The sequence below is a fragment of the Haemaphysalis longicornis genome, unplaced genomic scaffold (genome assembly GCF_048455015.1).
Source record: "Haemaphysalis longicornis isolate Haplotype H1 unplaced genomic scaffold, Haemaphysalis longicornis Haplotype H1 scaffold_1, whole genome shotgun sequence".
Classification (NCBI taxonomy): domain Eukaryota; kingdom Metazoa; phylum Arthropoda; class Arachnida; order Ixodida; family Ixodidae; genus Haemaphysalis; species Haemaphysalis longicornis.
In genome coordinates this window covers 446726154-446747006 of record NW_027526203.1, presented here as the reverse complement: position 1 = coordinate 446747006, position 20853 = coordinate 446726154, and the positions used below count along the sequence as shown (strand labels likewise).

General features: G+C 46.4%; 2 protein-coding genes across 4 annotated transcripts in view; both read right to left on the bottom strand.

The window, feature by feature from the left end:
• The window catches only part of LOC144155912 (AT-rich interactive domain-containing protein 5B-like), a 52356-nt gene extending 37120 nt beyond the window's left edge, over nt 1-15236 (bottom strand). The window contains exon 1 of one of the 3 annotated variants that reach the window (XM_077687619.1): nt 14815-15236. In XM_077687619.1, coding sequence (XP_077543745.1) covers nt 14815-15078 — 264 coding nt within the window. In that variant the 5' untranslated portion in view covers nt 15079-15236. Of the gene's footprint in view, nt 1-13738; nt 13886-14814 lie in introns of those variants that run through there. The other 2 variants (XM_077687620.1, XM_077687621.1) reach the window with 2 other exon arrangements.
• A 154-nt stretch (nt 15237-15390) lies between these two features.
• Nucleotides 15391-18622, bottom strand: LOC144155913 (uncharacterized protein C2orf42 homolog). Its single transcript, XM_077687622.1, has 2 exons — nt 18576-18622; nt 15391-16979 (listed from the first exon to the last, which is right to left on the bottom strand). Exon 2 carries the CDS (start codon nt 16734-16736, stop codon nt 15582-15584), a length of 1155 nt encoding a protein of 384 aa, XP_077543748.1. The 5' UTR covers nt 16737-16979; nt 18576-18622; the 3' UTR covers nt 15391-15581.
• Nucleotides 18623-20853: the final 2231 nt, after the last annotated feature.

The window sequence follows — 20853 nt, the reverse complement described above, 5'->3', positions numbered from 1 at the left end:
TTAATAACGTGGCACATTAACGCGGCAAGGCCCTGCCATAGAACTTGCCACGTTTACGTGCCATGTTATTTGCTTTGGTTACTCTCTTTTTGCATCTTATTGAATAATTTTATTCAGTAGGCAGCATACTAGAGGCAGTTTATCACTAGTTTGTTCAGTGTTGCTTGCCATCAACAGTCAATTTTTCCAATGCGAACACTACTGTAATGTTTTGCACCACCACTGCTGATTCTTAAATGTTTGTCATTGTTATCGCCCAAGTGCTGCGTTTATTTGTGTATTTCTTTGGTATGTTGCAGTGTCACAACATGCCAAGAAATAGTGTAAAGTAGACGAGGAAGAGGAGATTTCAAAGCAATCAGTAGCCAGAGAAAAATGCTGATAACAAAGGCACCACTGATGAGGCACATCTTAGCATGGGGTTTTCTAAAAACAGGTGAAAGTTTGCCGTGTGGCAGCTCCAACGTCGACTTAGCAGAGTCATCAAGGTTTCATGTTATTGTGGGAGCATTACTAGGCTCATTCAGCAATTTCCCGTGGGCACAAGCCATCCAGTGCAGCTGTGGTTATCAGCTGTGCTCATCAAGCGTCACGCGAAGGATAGCCAGGAAGCTGTCCAGAAGCGCTCGGAGAGCGCCAAAGGGTAAAGGAGAAAGTATTCCATCAGTTTCGCTTTCGAGTTTCTTTCCTCTGCTGCGGGGAAGGGGGGGGATTTTTAAAAGTCCTTCGCCGACACGGAGATGAGCTCACGTGGTTTCGGTTATGGAGTTGACGCCGCTCGCCGATGCTTCAAGCGAACGGCGAATTTCGATGGATTCCGATGAATCTGAGCTAGAATCTGTGGAAGATGCTAGCAGTACACACTGTTGTGACGCTGATTCCCCGAAAACCTGCTTTTCACCCTCCGTCATCGACTTGCCACGAACCGGCCGTATTCACAGTGGCGAACTTTGCGCCTACTTGAACTATGCGCCTTTCAGCGACCTCGTGGCTTCTCAAAGCGCCAACCGGCCAGCGGCGGTGCTAACAAAAGCAATGCTGGGAGCCCTGCACAACAAGCCTCGGCGGCGTGCCCGCGCCTCATTGTCATGCCCTCTTGTGGCGTGTTGTCTTCAATAAGCCACTCGAAGAATATTTCCACCGAGGGATGCAAAGCGTTTTCGTGGTAGTGCAACATCGCCAGGACAAAGGAGGGCTCTGACCACGGCGAATTGCCACGGCGGGAGCAACCTGGCGCTCACCTGCCCCGGAGAGGAGGGGCCTCTCGTGCGTGTGCGCGTGTGTTTTGCGTGGTGGCGCTCCTATCAGTGCCATGACCTCCGTGATTGGTGCCTCCTGACGTCAGCCGGAGAAAAAGGGTGAAGGGGAAGGGACCCAACGTGCCTATTTAATCCCGCGCGCGCAGGAGCGCACTGCCCGTTCTGATTTGAAGATGTAAATAATTGTATATAAAGTTTTCTTCTTCTCCGTCAACCTCGCCACGCCATCATGACTGCCCCGGCACAACACCCACCTCGGTCCACAGCAACCACGCTACCATGGTTCGCCACAGAGGAGTCAGCCCCTGGCTTCCCAACAACACACAGAAGACTACTTCGATTCGTCAGACTTAGTACGGATGGCGAAAGTGCGTCAAAGCGCCCCGGGACGTCAACATGTATCCGCCGGTGAGTTCCGCTTTGTCCTCCGGCCTGTTCTAATGGTCACAGCTCTTATCTGCAGGGTGTCGGCTTGGTTTGGGCGAGACCACTTGGCGCTGGCTGCACAAGCAGTCGGGTTCTCTCCGCGAAGGCGGCCCGGAGTTGACCTTGCCGTAGCGCTCCGGGGTAGCGCGCAGCGGTTCGCCAGAGCGGTCATTTCATTGGCAGCATCCAGAAGTTCCCGAGCTGTCACGGGGCTTGGACTTCGATCAGTGCGCTTTCAGACTCGAGCTTATTGAACAGCTGCTGGGCTGTAATGAGCAACATCTCGCCGGCCCCACCACCCCCTGTTGTGTCCCCTAAAACTGCTTCTCAGGGTCCCCAGCACAAATAACTTAAAATTAAAAAAATAGCAAACTACAAACTGTGCTACAAAGAAAGGAAGGCTGAGCAGAAAACAAATGTCTGCGAAACATGCGCAGCCAATCTGTTTCACTGCGTCAAGAAACTGCTCCGCGCGGTAGCATGATAGACACTAGTGTTTACATTTTTGTATGTATGCAAATAACTTTTGTACTTACACAGCTCATATTTGCAGTATTATTCTATAATGGCCTTATGTTCAAATTGCATATTTGAAAATTGTTTGTGTACCCTGTGCAAAGTAGTATTAATGTTTTCACCAATTTTTTTCTTTTTGTTACTTTTTTGTTTTGATCATTTTTTTTTTAATTTGTAATAAAATCGGTTGTCTGAAATTATTACGGTTGGAAAGCCCCCTCCTTCCTCTATCATTTCAAACCTTACACTTTAGCATCGATCATTTTCTGTGACAAGAAAAAATATATCATCAAGTATGGGAGTGCAGACAAATCCCAGGCCTACCCCCAACCCTTCCCCCACTTACGAGCAGTGGGTGCCCTGCCTGAAAAGTCCAAACTCTGGGACCCAGCGCATAGTGGTGAAGAGGGCCTGGACAGCCAGCCAAGGCCAGGGCATCCTGGGCGGGTGCCCTAACAGCACCAGCACTCGTGAAATAAACATTTATTCCTCCTCCTCCTCCTCCTCCTGGACTACCCAAAAACAACCGATTTTTCCATGGTCACGAAAGTATTTGAGAGATTGGCCATGATTGCGGCGACCGCCCGGCAGTTAGAACAAACAAGAAAATGCCGAGCGCTCGTGTGTGCGTGCCTCGTGGTGATTGCCAAGCGTCCCCCGGTACACGTTTGTCAAGCCAAACGTACCCATTTGGGAGATTGGCCAAGATTGGCAAAAAAATAAACTCCAGCGTTCGCCGTAATCGTGGCAACACTAGCTCGGAACGCGAAAGACACATCATAGCGTACGCCCCTCCGAGGTGATGTCCAATGATTATCCCTTCCAAGAAATGAAAGAAGAAGAAGCAAACAGGCTGGAATTGTGGACTTGAATCGGTAGAATTTTGGCTGGCGTACCCGCAAATTTTCCAGCCATTTTTTCGCGGGGCTACCATGGTTGCCAGCTGACAGATCCGCGGCCTTTATGGGCCTCAATACATTTGTAGTACCTCCCGTGGAGACGAAGTAAAAACAAAACCAACCCTGGCGCAAGCTCGAGCCTGCGGCGTGAGCGCGCAGGGGTTTGTAACCAGAGCGGGCGGACAGATATGCCGCCTTTACGGGCCCCAATAAAAATGGCGGGAAAATTTGCAGGTACGCCAGCCAAAATTCTACCCTTGAACCTTCGTGATGGGAGAAAATGCTAGGTCAGGAAGTGTGTGGGAAAGTTGCGAGCATGCAAGCGGCCCACGAGCAGGTGCTGGGAAAGTGCGCCTCAAGAAAAAAACGCTTCCTGTGGCCGTAATAAAAACTGGGTCCCTCGCGATATGAAACCGGCGTCTGTCCGATTGCGCTATGATCGCATTCGGGGCGCACAGCATTTTCTTTGGGTTTGTAACGTGGGCGTTCGCTTTGGGCTTGGCCGCGGGTTCAAGCGTGTGCTAATGCGGTCCACTTTGGGAAGAGATGTGAAAGCCTGCAGATGAAACGATCCGGGCCTGCCAGTTATGGAGAACTTTCAGCGGCAAGTCCAGAAATAAATGTGAGGTGCTGACATACGGCGCGGAAACTTGCCGCCTTACTTAAAATAAACTTGAAAGCAAACTTAGGTCGGCTCAATGGGACATGGAACAAATAACAATTGGAGTAACACTTAAGAGAGGAAACGAGCTACCTGGATCAGAGAACAAACTGGAGTAGAAGATATCATAGTTGAAATAAAGAAAGAGAGATAGACTTGGGCTGGCCGCGTAATTAGGCGAAATGACAATCGGTGGACTACCAGGGTGACAGAGTGGAGACCAAGAGACGCGCCTAGAAGAAGGGGAAGGCCAATTACTTAATGGAGGGACGAAATAAGGAAATTCGGAGGCAAAGAATGAACTCCAGCAGTTCATTGTAGAGAATAAACTCCCTAATAACTCGGACAGGAGCAGTTGGAGGTCGATGGGAAAGGCCTTCGTCCTGCAGTGGATGGACCTAGTGCAGTGGTTCTCAGCCATGTCTGTCCCGAGGACCCCTTTTGGGCTTGCGAAAGTTGATCCCACGATGAAGCATATGCTGATCGCTGTCATAATTCCAAACAATTGACACTTGCAGCTTACGTCGACCGCACCAATGTCCGCCTTTTCTGTTTGACGTTAATTACGATGCGCCTCATAATGGTAAACAATCTGCTCTTGAATCTAGAAGTCTCCTAAACACCAATATGCTGCCTTTTCTATGTCTGTTTTTTTCCTCAGAGCTGGCATGTTGTGCAAAAAGTAGACGTTAAAATATGTGCTACACGGAGAAACTAAGCCTACATGTAATGCGGCGAAGCCACGTTTTTGCAGTGCAAGAAAGTGCTGGCAAAATCGAGATAAGAATGGCGGGCGGAAAAGTTTTAAGGGAGGCTTGCGAACCCCTCAAATGTTCTCGCGGACACCCATTTCAGATGATGATGCAACAGTCGGGTCTCCAACGACGGGAGAGGGGTCAGCCAGTCTCAGCTGTTTCTGCAGCCTTGCACCACCAGTGCAAGCTGGGCCAATTTTTTATGCGGAAAACCTTATGTGGTACCCATTACGGCACATCGGTTATGGGCAGGGATATGTAGGTTGCACCTTTGCTTATATTGTTAGCTTCAAGTTGGCATGCTGGTGGTCTACAAGAGTTATTTGGTAAAAAAAGTAAAAAGTACATAAAAAAATTTACGTGAATAAAACTGGTCCGAAAGCACTATTCAATTTTATTTTGCAACACAGTCACCATTGAGATCTGCACACTTGGTACAGCAAGCTCACTTTTTTAACTCTTTCCGTACCGGGCCACTAGGCTCATGGAGCCGGCTCATGATAATTTCAAACACTGATCTGTAATACGCACCGTGCATTTGAAAACTTCTGCCGCCATCTGCCATACTGCAGGAGAAATAAGCTTCCGTTTGGTGCATAGTTCGTATTTTTAGGGCTAGATGGCGATGTCACTGGCTAGCAGACGCCACAAATCGTGTGATCCTACACAATCTTCGGTGGATATCCACAATATCAGTAGCAGCAGTGAGTTTGTGGATGATGTAGAGTTGGCAGACCTATGTTTTGAGACTGATGAGGAAGAAAGCCATCAGCGGCTGCTAACATTTTTACCCAAGGTTTCAAAGCGCTGTAAGGAAATTTTTGTAGCTAAAAAACCGCTCAAGTTAGGGCTTTAGTTTTTACTCAGGATATTGCTAATGAACATACAGAACATTGGCACCTCCCCAAGTGTTTTTTTTAAATGTCTCTTTTGATGTCTTCTTTTCAACAATTTTGAAAATTAACTGAAAATTTCAGATGTGGCAATTTAAATTTTGCATTTCCACTTGTTATTTTTTGGACCATGACATAATTAAAAAGGACATATATTTGGCTTCATTTCCGTGTGCTTTGTATATTTTTCTGCTAGAACCCACAAAGGGCACTTTTCCCCTGGTATGGAAAGAGTTCATCATGTCACAAATATTAGGAATTGTCATGTGCAGTGAAATAAGCAATGAGTGGTGAAGGCATCTCAATTGGACGAAAATATTCTCTCAGCAAGCCATAGTTTCATGTTGGCAAAAAAAAAAAGTGAGACGGGGCCCAATTTAGATAGTGAGGAGGGGGGGAGGGGGAGGAAGCAGTTGAGAGCTAAATGCATGTAATGGTGCCGTTGCCATGGTGTATTTTTATGGTGGCGCACTGTCTTGGTGAAACAAAATTTCTGGCGAGTGGCTAACTTTCTGTTTTTTTTTTTTCATCTCTTCTTTCAAACAACCCAGCAATATTTGCACAACTCTCAGCGGCTATTGTTTTGCCATTCTGCAAGTAGTCCATAAGGATCCTTCCTCGACTGTCCCTCCAAAGAAAGTGCCCATCATCTTTGTTACGAAATGGTCTTTGCTTTCTTTTTTAAACTTTCACTTGGCGCTTTCCGGGCTTTGACTGCTGCTTCAACTCGGGGGTAGAGTACAGAATCCATGTTTGTCTATGGTCACAAATCAAAACAAAAATGTTTTGCACACTGTGGCTAGGAATTGCTGGAAATCTGCATGAAAACATTCTTTCCCATGCACTTTTGCTTCACACATCACAGCATCCACCGCGCACGCTTTTTCATCTGCAATTCTTTATGCAGGCTTCTTTTGCACTTTTTCAGTTGAAATGCCTACACTATCCGCAACCCGCCGTGGCTGCTCAGTGGCTATGTATGGTGTTGCACAGCTGATCGCAAGGACGTGGGTTCGATTCCCGGCCGCCGCTTTTCTGATGGAGGCGAAAAGCAAAAACGCCTGTGTGTTTGAGATTTTGGCGCACATAAAAGATCCACAGGTGGGCAAAACTAATCCGGAGCCCTCCACTATGGCGCGCCTCGTCGCCTGTGTAGTGTCAGCGCATTAAACCTCATAATCAATCAATCAATTACACTATCCGCAATCTCGTTTACTGTTATTTGGTGGTCCTGAATAACAATTCCATCAATTTTTTCCACAAGGCCTAAAGCGGTTCACCTAGGCGTTCAACGCGCGCCTTGTCTTGAGCTGATCACTGGCCATTCATTCATACAAAAATAAAGTCTTCAGCACTGGTGCATAGTCCCAGTGAACTTTGCACCAGTGCTGAGCCATCCAGTTCTAGCCAACCCTGATGTCACTACATAGATGGCGACGACACACGACACTCGCACATTCACCTTCTTGGACAACCCTTTGGTAAGGTATGTGCCAACAGAATGCTCTTTGCAGACTGATTTGTGGGCCCATGGAACATGGCACGTCAGCTCAGTCTTTTTGGTTTCCTGTACACGAAAGAAGTGAACATAAGAGAAATTGCAACTGGATCTTGATTTACCGCAAGGTTTTCTTCCATGCACCCCCCATTCCCCAAGAGAATGTCCTAGAGCAAACTGGGCCACAGCACCAACTTGGGCAGTTCATGTAAAAACTCATATTCGAGGTTTCACATCAGGCAAGTTGCATAACAGTTTGTGGCGTACAACAGTGAAACAGCATGACAGCACCATCACTGAGTGGAGTTCATGATGAAAGCAAACTGCACGAGTGACACACACTCTAGCAGGGGATTAGGGGTTAGCCAATACGATAAGTTGGCCTATTTTGTGAAAACCCACTGGCCATATTGTGTAAAGAATTCATATTGAAAATAGCGTCTGACGTGACGTGTGATGCCGGTGACATCTGTAGCATCCAGTAAGGTGACACACCACAACAGCGTCACCTTCAAGTGGGTTTCATGACTCGGAGGAGCTTGTTTTGATAAATACCAAACACTAATGGTACATACTCTAAAAGAGGGTTGGAGAGTACAATAAGCATGCCCCTTGTCACTGAAACTTGGCAGCCATCTTGTGTGGGGACCTCATTCTGAAGGGACTGCGTCTGAAGCATTCCATGACAGTCAGTGACATGTAGTGCAGAGCAGAGATGCTCGAGGGCAGTGCTATCTTTCAGCGGGCTTTATGAGGAAAACTCAGCGAGGCTGTTGCACATAAACACAGCACACAACCTGCACATAACCTCACAGGTGATTGACTAACACAATAAACAGACCCCTCCTCTGGAAAACTCTGCAAGGATTAGAGGCTGCAACACCAGAGTTAGTCATAAACATGTCACCCCAAAATCTCTAGGAGAGAAGACATTGGGCAACTGTGTTCACCCTACACACTTGCCCAATGTGAAACACTCTTTCAAACTGCACTGAAAAGACAGTTCTAGCACAGTATGCGCAACAAAATCATGCATTATTATACGTTATGTTTAACGACAAATGCAATGTAATTTGCTTTAGAGCAGCTGCATTAGAACTACAGTTGCGATTATTTTGCAAATCATGTGCTTTCCATTGACACCAAAGTATTAGAAAGCATCTGTGTGCCTGCGAAGTGGTATATTTTAAAACTACTAGAGTCATTTATAACGTCAGGTGACGTCAGATGACAGGTGAATGCAAACCTCTTAAAACAGAAATCCAATCCCCAGTAATTTGAACAAGCCACTGAGCACCAATCGAATTCTTCACTCCCTACTTTCCAGAACCATACCCTTCCCTTTGAGCCCAATGGATTAGAAAGCATGTCTGTGCCTGCAAGGTGGCATGAAGTAAACGACATTTTAAAGCAGCAATTAGAGTAATTTATAACCTCAGGTGATGGTAAATGCAAACCTCTCAAGCCAATTGAATTTCTCACTCTTCACTGCCATGACAGCACTGTGGGGGATCATTAGTGTCACATTCCTCAGTAGGCAACTACCTGAAACTGCATGGAACTTTCTAGAAAGGCGAAGACTAAGCACCAATGGGCCGAATTTTGTCTTCAGCAAGCATTTCTGTTTTTAGAAACAGCTTCACCAAGCGAGATGAATGTGCTTTCCATTGACACCAAAGTATTAGAAAGCATCTGTGTGCCTGCGAAGTGGTATATTTTAAAACTACTAGAGTCATTTATAACGTCAGGTGACGTCAGATGACGGGTGAATGCAAACCTCTTAAAACAGAAATCCAATCCCCAGTAATTTGAACAAGCCACTGAGCACCAATCGAATTCTTCACTCCCTACTTTCCAGAACCATACCCTTCCCTTTGAGCCCAATGGATTAGAAAGCATGTCTGTGCCTGCAAGGTGGCATGAAGTAAACGACATTTTAAAGCAGCAATTAGAGTAATTTATAACCTCAGGTGATGGTAAATGCAAACCTCTCAAGCCAATTGAATTTCTCACTCTTCACTGCCATGACAGCACTGTGGGGGATCATTAGTGTCACATTCCTCAGTAGGCAACTACCTGAAACTGCATGGAACTTTCTAGAAAGGCGAAGACTAAGCACCAATGGGCCGAATTTTGTCTTCAGCAAGCATTTCTGTCTAGAAACCTTTGTGTCAAATGTGCATTTTAAAAAATGGTAATTTTTGAAGTCTGAACCTCACATTATAACTACAGGAACTGCTGGCTTTGGTGAGTGACTTGTTGCAAATGCTAAGCCAAAACCCATGAACTGAATTTGGCTTCACAGAAGCGATTCCAAAAAAACTAAGGCAAAAATTAAACGACCTGCAGTGGTTCGTTAAGACATATTTCACACGTAAAAGCCCTAAGAACTAACTGAGAAAGCACCATTGCATTGAATAAACACATCGTTGCAGTTTATACAATAAACTCTGCCACAGCCACAACTTCTCGGCATAATTTTGCATTGCTTTTAGCCCCCAATTACTCCTTAAAGGTAAACTGCACTCAAATTCCACCTCGACCAAATTTATATTGAACGTGCAGTACGTACCACCAAACCAACTGGGACATGACTGGTGGTCCCATTTAATGTCTTGTTAATCACCTGGAGACATTTAAAATAGCTCCGTCGCACACGATGCTGCACCTTCCGGCGGATCACACAAACAGCCATGAAGCGGAAGTGACATTGTGGCCGGCCAGGTGCACAGTCCTCTGGCCAGCCAGGGGAACCGGCCAAGCAAGCAAGCGGTTGCGCACAGATCTGCCTTGGCCAGAAGGCCGCTCACTCGCCGGCTGCAATATCACCTCTGCCTGGCCATATTGTCCGCGCTCCTCTCAATTTCGGTTTCAAAATCGCCGATTTTTGACGGTCGTCTGCACCATGCATAAGCATCTTTCAGCTGTCATATTTTGTACCTTGCTGTCTTTTTAGGCAGACTACACGAAAAAAAGGCTTTCAAGAGGTCGAAATTTTTAGTGCAGTTGGCTTTTAAGCCTGCCTGCAGCAAAGAAAAAAATAAATAAATAAAACACCCCAAAGCGTTGCCACAGCAACTAAAATAATTTCCTGCAAAACATTCCATTTGCACCCAATATTAGACTGAAGGAAAACAAACAAATGTTGTTCGATACTGGTATCACGTGCACAAGCTATCACTGACCTACAACATCCATTTCAGACAACTTTATGTGGAGACGGCATGAGATAATTTGAACCTTTTGCACCAACTTCATGTTTCAAAAGTGCAAAGTACAAATAAAACTTTTACTTTTCCATTAGAATGCAGTTATCAGTGCTATTCATCTAAGCTAAGCTGCTTTTTTAGGGCGCTATAAAAATTCCGGGCTACTCTTCTGAAAAATGTACGTATGTGTGCATGCACACACCTCTGTGCGCACACAGTATTGAAGCTAATTGTGAATAAGTAACTGTCGAGCCTTCTCCACGCTTCCCTTCTGCTCCAATGTACAACTAAGGACTTTTTGGGGTGAAGTACTCATGTTGCTGGTATAAACAATCACTAACGCAGAATCTTCACAGGGCACGTTATGATTAGAAATGTCCATTTACAGTTACCCAACAGGAATAAAAAGTTTCCCAAGCTGTCCAGCATAGGCAAAGGTGTCCATCTAGTAGTTTATTTAAAACCATGCTACACGAGCTCAGAGAGAGAATTTCAGTCAAATGACATTCAGTTCAAAGGCCTTCAAAACGCCGGTGAAGCAGGGGTATTACACGTCACATCCTGATAAAGAAAATACAGCGTAAGCCACTTAAACACGAATTGATTTCGTTATAAATGTTTGAATCCTGTGCACTAAAGCACTACAAAACATTTGCTAATGTTTTGCCACACACTTTGCCAATAATTTGGCAAAGGCACACTTTGCCAATAATTTTTTTTGTTGTAACATTGCTTTTTACATAAAAAGCTGTGGCAGCAGCACTATGGGGGAAAAAAAAGTTTGCAAGATGCGAGCATTATCCAGTGGACAGGTGTAGTGATTGCCTATGCAATGCATCAATGGGTGACGAATCACTACACGAATGAAGAATGGTGATGAGACTTCCGTGGCCAGTAGCACATTCCCGACAGCCGCATGGATATAAGCACTTGACCTCTTTTCAGTTAGACAAGTTGTTGATTAACATGCCAATTAGAAAACGCATGCATGTGATGAGACGATTTAGACACCTTTAAGGTTCCTATTCCACTGTGCCTCTGTTCACATACGGGACAACCTTTTCTTTACTTCAAATCCACTGAACCAACCAAACATGAAATTACCCCACATAACATTCGTGATTAATAAAAGAGTGACTGTCCATCAGAAATGAAAATGGAGCCCAACTGCATGGCCTAATTGTTAGTACAGATACCATCCATGAGTGCTACATGCATTCAAGAAGAAACACACTGAGAGATACTCTAATTCAGTCCACTGTAAGTGGTGATGCTGCTACTTGAAGCTAATGTGTACATGACCCATGAGCAGTGCGATAGATTGAGGAGGATCCTACTCAGAAGTACGACACGCCAGCACAAAGAAAAAATACTTGAAGGGGCCATGCAGACAACGTACAAGCTTGGTTCTTTTTTTTTTAATGATTGCTTTGGCTAAATAATAATGGTGACAATTACAATGCAAACTTCAAACAAATAATCTAGATACTAAGGAAAATAGTTGAAGCAGAGGTGGCTCGCTAGCCACTTACTCGCCAGGCCCTCACGAAGTCACCGCAAATTGTGTGACCAGCAGCCGCCAGCCAAAACCACCATCAAGGAACATGACGGTGCGATTGTTCAGTGGCTAAGGCGTTGTGCTGCTGAGCACGAGGTCGCGGGTTCAATTCCTGGCCGCCGCGGCCACTTTTTTGATGGAGGCGAAAAGCAAACATGCCCGTGTGTACAACATTTCGGCGCACGTTAAAGATCCCCAGGTGGACAAAATTAATCCGGCGCCCTCCACTATGGCGCGCCTCATCGCCTGCGTTGCGTCGGCGCATAAACCGTATACAATCAATCAGTCAGCGATTGTTGTGGTGCCCCTAGTTCTGTTTCAACATACCACTTGAATGCGTAGACATGTAATTAATGCATAGACAAGCAGTTAATGCACTGATAACTCTGTTTTTAGAACTGCCCTATTACGGCACTGCTGACGTCATGAAGTGCACAATTTAAAAAAGCTTCAATATTTACGAAAATACCTTTCAGGCTGGAACGGAGATGAGTAAGTTGCCAAGCGCTACTTTCTTTAAACTAAGCAAAGGTGTATTTTGTCTTCATGGCCTCTCCAAGGATCCTTCCCCCCCCTTCTTCTTTACCCCTTTGGATTTTCCAGATTATGGCCACATTAGTTATGGGGGCCGTACCAGACATGACGCTCAAATTTGCATTACCCACTGCCTGTCTTTCAACCTTGATGCACGTTCAAAAGCACTTCGCAGCATCAAATTAACATGAAAAGTACTTCCAAGCAGGCTTGTATCGTAATTTCACATGATCATGTTCATGGCTGCTCAAAAGTCAGTCCACAGATGCCTCTTAAAAGCATAATCACCTCATGCAGTGATGTGAGTGATCAGATCCATTTTGGAGGAGAATCAGCAAAACAGGTTCCCGGAGAACTGAAATGATCTTAAGGTAAAAATGTGTTCCCAGAATGGTGTGCGTAGAGCCCATTTAACCAAATTCAGTATGCAGCAGGTAACTAATTCACAATACATACTCAGTCTGTCCTCTTGCGGGCTAATAAAATAAAATAAATGTCAACAAAATAAACTCGTCGCCAGATAACTATAAAAGTGTGCACCTCAGCATAACACTACAAAAAGCCATAATAGAACTTGCTTTATTTTGAAACGACTACCTCATTGGAAGGCATAACCTTGCAGGCTACAAAGTTTTTCATGAAACAATTGTAGAGAAAAATAACCTATAAATACCATAACGTTAAAACCTAGAATTTGAGACATCATTCAGCACCATGAGCTCGAGCAGTTAGTTAGGCGCATATTTGGCAGAAAATGCATAATGTGCCAGTATGAAATGAGATTTGCCTTTCTTCAGTGCGTTGCATAAATATCATCACTGCTCATATAATAAGTCCGCAGCCTTAAAGAAGAAGACGGCAATGAAAAAAGTTTGCATGAAACAGTTCCTGGCTAAAATTTTTGCCATCTCCATTCTTACAACTCCTCACATAAATGTCTCCAGTACAGGAAACTGGCTTCGTTATAAGCGTACTTCGTTCAAAGGGGGGATGATTTCCTCTTTAAGCGCTGCATTTAAATAACTTCGAATAAAGCGATTTCTTGATAACGATGATTTACTGCATCTGCAATACCATTTTTTTTATTTCTCAAAAATAGCTGTCAGCTAATATGAAACTACAATCAATCAAAGTATTCCCTTCTGCGCTGATTTTCGACCGCCACGTCCCTCCTTCAACACCAATCGCATCAGTAGCGGCGACTCACTGGTGTAGAAAGAGGGGGTGCAGGAGGTACAATCCTCCCTTGCCCTACGCCACTGAGCGACGCAAATCACAGGTGCCACTTTATGGCGCACGAAAATGTGCCGTCGGAACGAAGCGACAAGTGCCACTCACTTCTTTTATCGACCCATGCAACGTAATGTCGACCCCCCCCCCCCCCCCCCCCCTCCCCCCATAAGTGTAAGAATGCCAAACAAGCCCGCACGCTGGCACGCACGTAACAACGGAAACAGAATAAGAACGCCCAAGCAAACAAAAAAAAAAATAGTGAATGAACTGGGAAAACTAGGGCTGCTGGACGCTTACGGTGCTAGTACAGCAATACTGGCGGCGTTGACACCACCAACGTCGTAAGCACGAGTGCACACGACCGCGTAACACCACCCCACCCACTGCGTGAACCACCCCTCCCTTTGTTATTTTTGTCACGCATTGCATACTTCAAACCCGGCAACCTTTCCGTGGGCCGGTTGCTTGTTGCTTTCCTTTTTTTTTTCACAAAAAGGTCCTGTCCTAACTTATTTCCGAAAAACAACAGCCAAAGTTTCACACGCTACTCCCACCGAGAATTTGACTCCGTTGACAAATGATTGGCCTCGTGACGCACCGCAACACAACAAAAAAAAAAAAAAAAAATAGGAAAGTATTTTTGCAAAGAAAATCGCTTTTAAAGAATTTCTTTTCCTTTTCGATCGGAGCGTATCGCCAGCGTTTAATACCTGCAGCGTGCAGCTGTCGGATGAAGCAATTTAAAAACGAAGTCGAGAAGTGCAAGACAATGGCTGCAGCAGTAAGCAATTAAAGCCCAGGCGGTACGCCCTTGATGACGACAGAGTAGGTAATCATACAAAAAAAATACCTCCACCTAATTAACAAATGAGTGCTGGAGAAGTTATTTCACGGAGAAAGCTAATTCGCGAGCTTTACGTCAAATCTAAAGTTCGTATGTAGGTCAGGTTACGGAGTTTAGTTGTTCCAAATACTCATTAGTGCTGCGAATGCTAGGGGCCGGACGTACTACTACTGCCGCAAACAGAATCAACAGCAAATAGGCCGAGCTGGCTTGCACGTAGGGAGAGAAAATAAATAGATAAATAAAAACGGACGCGATCGTCCCCGACTCGCAGCTCGAACGTGCTACGCAAACAGAACCGTCCGGTCGTACTCGCGCCACACAGATGAACTTTTCGAATTGCGGACTGGCTATCCGGCAACAGTTTTCCGGAACATCGCTAGATCGCGCACGGATGACACGTACGGCTATCCCACGGCTATCCGTGGCATAAAAGAGGCACGTCAACGGCTGGCTAGCAATGTTTACACGAAACTGCATCACATGGTGCATCAGCGAGATTGACGAAAACAAAGACATATATATCTACCTGGCCCTGGTGGGGTAATCTGCCGTCGGGAGTCTGTTCGGGCAAAAAATAGAGCTGAACACTGGCCAACTGTGCACTGTGCTGGTGGTCTCTCCACAAAAGCTGCAACTCGGCGATGCACGGGTCGTCGTTGGGCGAAATCCGCACGTACACGAACTGGCCCACGGTGAGGGTGGCAGCGGGCCCATTTCGGTGCTTGTACTCGAAGCCGCCGTAGAAGGTGCAGCTGCCGCTCCGTCCGCGGGGGTCGCCCACGAACGACATCGCCGCAGCGCTGAGCGTCAAAGTTCTGACGGAAATGTGCAGGGCACACTGCAGTGCGCTCGCTTAATCATCAAAAAGAAACACTGCAACGGCTCCTCTACAACCACAACTATGGGGAATAAACATCACAATTGACTTCCCGTCGTGCAACGCGCGCGCTAATATGGCGGCAAAGTCCCAATAGGCGCACTTCGCATCGTACGGCAACGAATTATCATATGACGCTCTCGAACATTTTGTGTGTGCGTGTGTGTTTATGTGAGTGAAGTTGTTATTCTTGTACAGATAAAAAAGAAAAACAAGAGAAGCAGAAAAAGTATCAACAGCCAGGTTTATTTTGCGCACGTTTACAACCGAAATTACGTCGCGCAGTTTTTTCTTTTTACTTTCTGCGATTCGGAAGATTTCTCGCACACCACAAGTTCAGCAAATGAACCAACAAATTACACGCACGCTGAACTGTGCCCCATACACTGTAATGAGTAACAAGCAGCCGATTGTGATCACGACCTCAATTCTATGCGTCCGTTTCTCAAATGACCATACTCAAATTTGAGGCGCAGTTCTCCCACTCGACTACGGGGAAGCACATCGGGAATCCACTCAATGATGAATGGAGACGACTGTGGCAAGTTTCCGACCTTCAGAAAAGTTTTGAGTTCCGAAGGCTTTATGGGTGGCACACCTTCGGATGTTTGTTCATCAGACGGATGAGGCTGTTCGTACGGCTCAAAGCTACCGTCGCGATTTTCCACAAACGCTCTGCTCTCTTCCAGCGGCACGTCAGGAGTCTCGAAGATGTGGCGCAAGTGGAGCAGGCTAGTGATGCGCCAGGTGAACTTTGCTCCGTCTTTCCGCGCAGGCAACCGGCGCCCGCATATGCGCTGCTGCAGACACTCGAAGAACTGCTGGGGCACGTGGAAAACGAGCGGTTCGGGCTGTCCCGGCAGGTCGTAGCGCATGGTCTGATTGATGCGCTCCGTGACGCCCGCCAACCACTGCACGAAGGTAAGCGACGGCTCGGGATGCTTAGGCGCCACAGCGCGCTGCTTGTCGGCGCTCGTAAGCGCGCACATGCACACGTAGGAGTGAATGCAGCTCTGCGTTGAACCTTGGCCGCCGCAGTCGCCACAGCGCAGCTCACGACGTGGGTTGACTCGCACATGCACGAATCCTCCCGGGCGGCGAGTGACCAACACCGCCTTGGAGACGCGTTGCACGAGCGGCAAGCCTTCAGACTCGGCCAACTCCCAGATGGCCTCACGCACGCTGTCCTCTTGGGCTTCCACGACGGATGGTTTGAGCGGAAGGGCCTGCGCTTCGGCGCCACAGCGCAGCGCGGCTTGCACGTGCGCGCAGCCAGATGAACCCTGACAGCCATCGCACTGAGCCCTGCCGTCGGCCGACAGTTGCACGAAGGTTCGCGCCTCACCGCGCTGCAACCGCACAGAGAAGACCTGGCCTGGTGTGAGCAGCCGTACCGCGTCGGCGGCCGTCCTCTTGCGGGCACAGCGTTCGCGAAACACCGCGTCGCACGCTTTGTTCTTGCACCGAACACCGCGAGTGCCGTTGTAAGTGCCGCACTTTGGACACTTGCGAATGCCACGAAGAGTGGCCTTTCCAAGGTCGCTGAACAAACTCTTCCTGGATTGTGACATCGTACTTCACAGCCGGTGAAACGTTACAGTTCCAGCATCGTACGTCTCTCCGGAGGTGTTTCACCCATGGTTTCACCATACCTTCCAGCTTCCAGTCCTGATATGCGCCTGAGTACTGAATCCCCGCATCTATGGAGAGCTGATGCTTGCGTCTTGTATTACGTCGTAACTAAATGCTTGATGCTGGCCGCTACAAAAACCCCCTAGCAAACTTTACCTCAACGTCGTCATCTTTACATACGCCTGTTGTCAGGGGGGTAAAGCGAGCTCCGAGACCGTACGAATCGTGGGCGCTGACATGATACAATTTTCATGGTTGCCAGATCAATTGTATTCAGTCTTCTAAAAAGTTGTTCCGTAATTATTTGACTAAACCAAAAAACTGAAGCAAAATAGTTACAAATAATCGCTTCAGTAATTAAAACTAGTTTTATAAAAAACTTCTAGTGTAACTAATCTCTTATTAGCGGAGAAAGAGTAAGTGTGTAGTTCAGTTTTGGTTTCGATTTTCTTTAAGTGTGCTAGGAAGTGGCGAGGCCCTTGCGCCTGACTGCATAGTGTGTGTGCAGTCTTCAGCTCAGATCTGCATGCGTGCAAAACGTGTACAACTGGTACAACTTGGATGCACGCGCTAAGCAAGTGCCTCCCCGGGCGCTTGCGAGGCTGTCATTCTTTCTTCACGTTAAGCACCCTATCTATCGACGCCGGAACAGCGATTCTGATCTGACCTTGACTACCGCAAGTTCACTACAGGCTACGGAGTGGCAGCCGGCGATCGTTCCCGTTGGAAGAGAAATAAAAGGAGCTTTTATAATCGTTCAGTTCCAGTTGTTTTATTCATGGAACTTCTTACAGCTCTTCGTGCTTCGAACGTTCGCGCAAACGTTCGTGAAGGTAGAACGAAAACATAGGTAACGAAATGCGGTTTCTTTTTTAATCAGTCAATGTTCTCTCCTCACGCCATCTGTGCGGTAAATTAATGCCCATTCAAGACTGCGCATTCAGCCCCGCAAACTTTCCCTTTGAAGTGGTGGAAAGCAGCTAGAACTTGACGAATACAGACAGAAAAGAAAACGGGACACGCCGCGGACTGTATTTCGCATACTCCCTTGGCATGCATTCTTCCACTCCATTGGCCTGCGATCGACCGCGCTCTTTCGTTCCTGTGCTTCAAAGCGCCGCGACTCACCGGCAATATCAGCGTTGGCCCATGCGATGTCTTTTTCGTGTGTCAATAAAGGTTTTACATTGAGCTAAAGCCACAGTCAGTTCACTACACTTCGTTTGAAAAGAATTGAGCGACTCGCAAAAGTCACAGAATGGCAGATAAAGCGGCACAGCGCAAAATGCACGGAGATCATACGGAGATTCATTTCTGTGCGCCCAGTACGGATCAGCTGACTCCTTGGCGTCCTCGCGCATGCGATCAGTCGCATTCGAGCTTGCGCGCAAGTGTTGCGTGAGCGTTGCCACATCTTGCTCAAATAGTCTCAGTACATACAAGTCGCACGTACGCTAAACCAAAAACACGTCGGTTACCTACCCACAGGAGATAAACTACGCAATGCTGTTGACGCCGCCTACACAAAATCCGCCTGGCCGGCCTGGCCAGCGGTCCGCCATGTTACAATTTCTCCCGGCATGCTTCGCTAGCCGGACGCGGAAACGCCACAGTAGCACGTTGCCAGATTACAACCCATCGCTTTCGTCGTTTTTAGTAAGCAAAAGCTCAGCTGGCAACCTTCAAATCGTTGTATCATGTCTGCCACCATGTGTCGTACGGTTCCAATGCATTGGCTCAGCGGCGCGCTTTCCCTCTAGAGTATATTATCTCTATGCCTGTTGTGATTGGCCTTCGGGCCAACTTACTTCGGCTAGTTACAATAGGTCTCTTTTTTTTGCCTGCTCCGAGCAGCTCTGAGCAGTTCCAAGCAGCCCAAAGCTGCTCCCGCCATATATGTTCTATGGGCAAATAAAATACGGAGCTGCTTGGAGCTGCTCAAAGCTGCTTTGAGCAGGCAAAAAAAAGAGACCTAATATTAGTCTAAAACTCTAATTACAAAAAACAATAAAATATTATTTTGGTGCCTACTTGGTATGGAGGCGCTTTGACAATGAGCATGTGCATGTGCCGCTGATTCCGACAGCACGCAAGCGGCTAAAAGGAGGAAGAAATTCCGCGTCGTCATTGGCTCCTAAAACGTGACGTCACTGTTGTCAGTGGTATCTAGGGAATTTGTTGTTGACGCAGCAGACTTGTGGCCTCGCGCGTCGCCTCCTAGGGAATTCCCGGTAAGAAGCTGATTGCCGGCATCTCGCAGCAGACGACGCAAAAAAACGTCTCAAACAGGTTTATTTTTGTATTTAGCGCCTGCATGACCCTATCCATGGCATTGTCCACAGTTTGTCGTGCGGTGGTCTCTGTTTTTATAAACCTCAACAATTTTTTGCTCCGCGTGGCTTGCTCAAGCCTGATGCCGCACCAACCTATCACCCGAATTCTCTCTGCGCAAGTTCCTGCTTCCTTCAAGAACGATGAGAAAATCTAAGAAAAATTTCGTGCAAAGCTGAGATTTCCTAGAAGCGCGTGCGTGTACTGAGGAAAACAGTAACCACAAAAGCAATTTCACGTGTAGTGTGCCACTTTTCAACTAAAAAAACGCGGGGGATGAACGATTGCACCTTCACAACAGTTTTCAGATGTTCTTTCCAAAATGCACATTGATTGACTATAGATGATCCATACAAGTTTGTCATTGCAGGATGCTTGATTGCTGACACCAGCACTTTGTTGCAACTGATGTAAAGCAAGCAAGCATTGGTTGCTGCCAACTAATTACAAGCTCCAGATGTGAAGGCAGTATTGAAAAATATGCGAAATTTCTAGAGACTGCAGCTGTGTCAACCTGCAGCGTTGCATTTCAATCTTTGTCATGCTCTCTTGTTATGACCCTTGAAATTTGTTCCCAGGGCAAATGAATTATAAAATTTCTGCTCGAGAGGCCCAATTTGAAGTGGTGGCGGTGAGGCTACCTGGCAGTTCATTGTCTAACTACAGCACAAATACCAGATAAGTGACCAGTGGAGGATGACGTGCAAGTGCTCGTGTATTGTCCCCCTTATTATTTCCACGTCACAGCACTATTTCGTTTTAAAATTGTAAAAGAAATGTACAAAAAAAAATGAGACAGAAATTTATTCCCAATTTCACAACCACAGAAGATGACAGGTATTAGGTGCCCAGCACGTACATTGTAGGTGTGACCATATGCTCGCCAAGACCTCCACCACTGAAAGGTAAAAAAAAGACCGTTTCGAAAACTGGCCATGCACTAGACTTGTTTTCTTTGGAGCTCCCCATCTTAAAATTCAATAGACCAAAAAGATTAAACACAATACATTATTATTGTTTCTTGCGTGTATGTTTTTTTGAGTATGGTAATGGACACACTTCGAAGTTTCTGCTGTATTTTTTCCTTGTTCTCTTTATTTTTTTCTAGTATGTGCGTTGCAGAGTTCTCTTATGTTTTTATTTTTCGTTAAAACTGCTCATGTACCGGTACACCCCTCCATAATTCCCCTTGGGCCATGGGGGTATCTTCAATAAATAAATACATAACAACACGGCCAACTTCCTCAAGCCCTATTCCTTATAGAAGTTATCGAACGGCACCATCGGGAAACAATCATTGGCAGCATGCATTTTTTAAGAAAAAAGGAGCCGGGCACTCAGAATAATTTTAGAACACTAGTTCGCATTTTCAATGACGGGAATTCGAAATGTAAACTGAAAGTGGAGAAGTACAATAAAAAATGTGCCGCTATACTTGACCCAATTCGCACTGCATGCCGGGCTTCACTGCGCGCACTTGAAACCGCGTTCGAGACCAGGCACCAAAACCGAAACCACTGCCCCGAAACCATGAATAGTGTTTTGTTGTCTCTACTTTAGAGCGCGCAAAATTTTTTTTTCGTTTTTTACACTGCAATATCAAGCAACAAAATCTGCCAGGCCGGCGTTTCTGCATGGTGTGCGTGGGAGGTTTTGATCAACGTATACCGTTGGTTTTGATCGTAAAAGCAGCGCAAAACTTGCTTATTTCGCTTACTCTCGCGT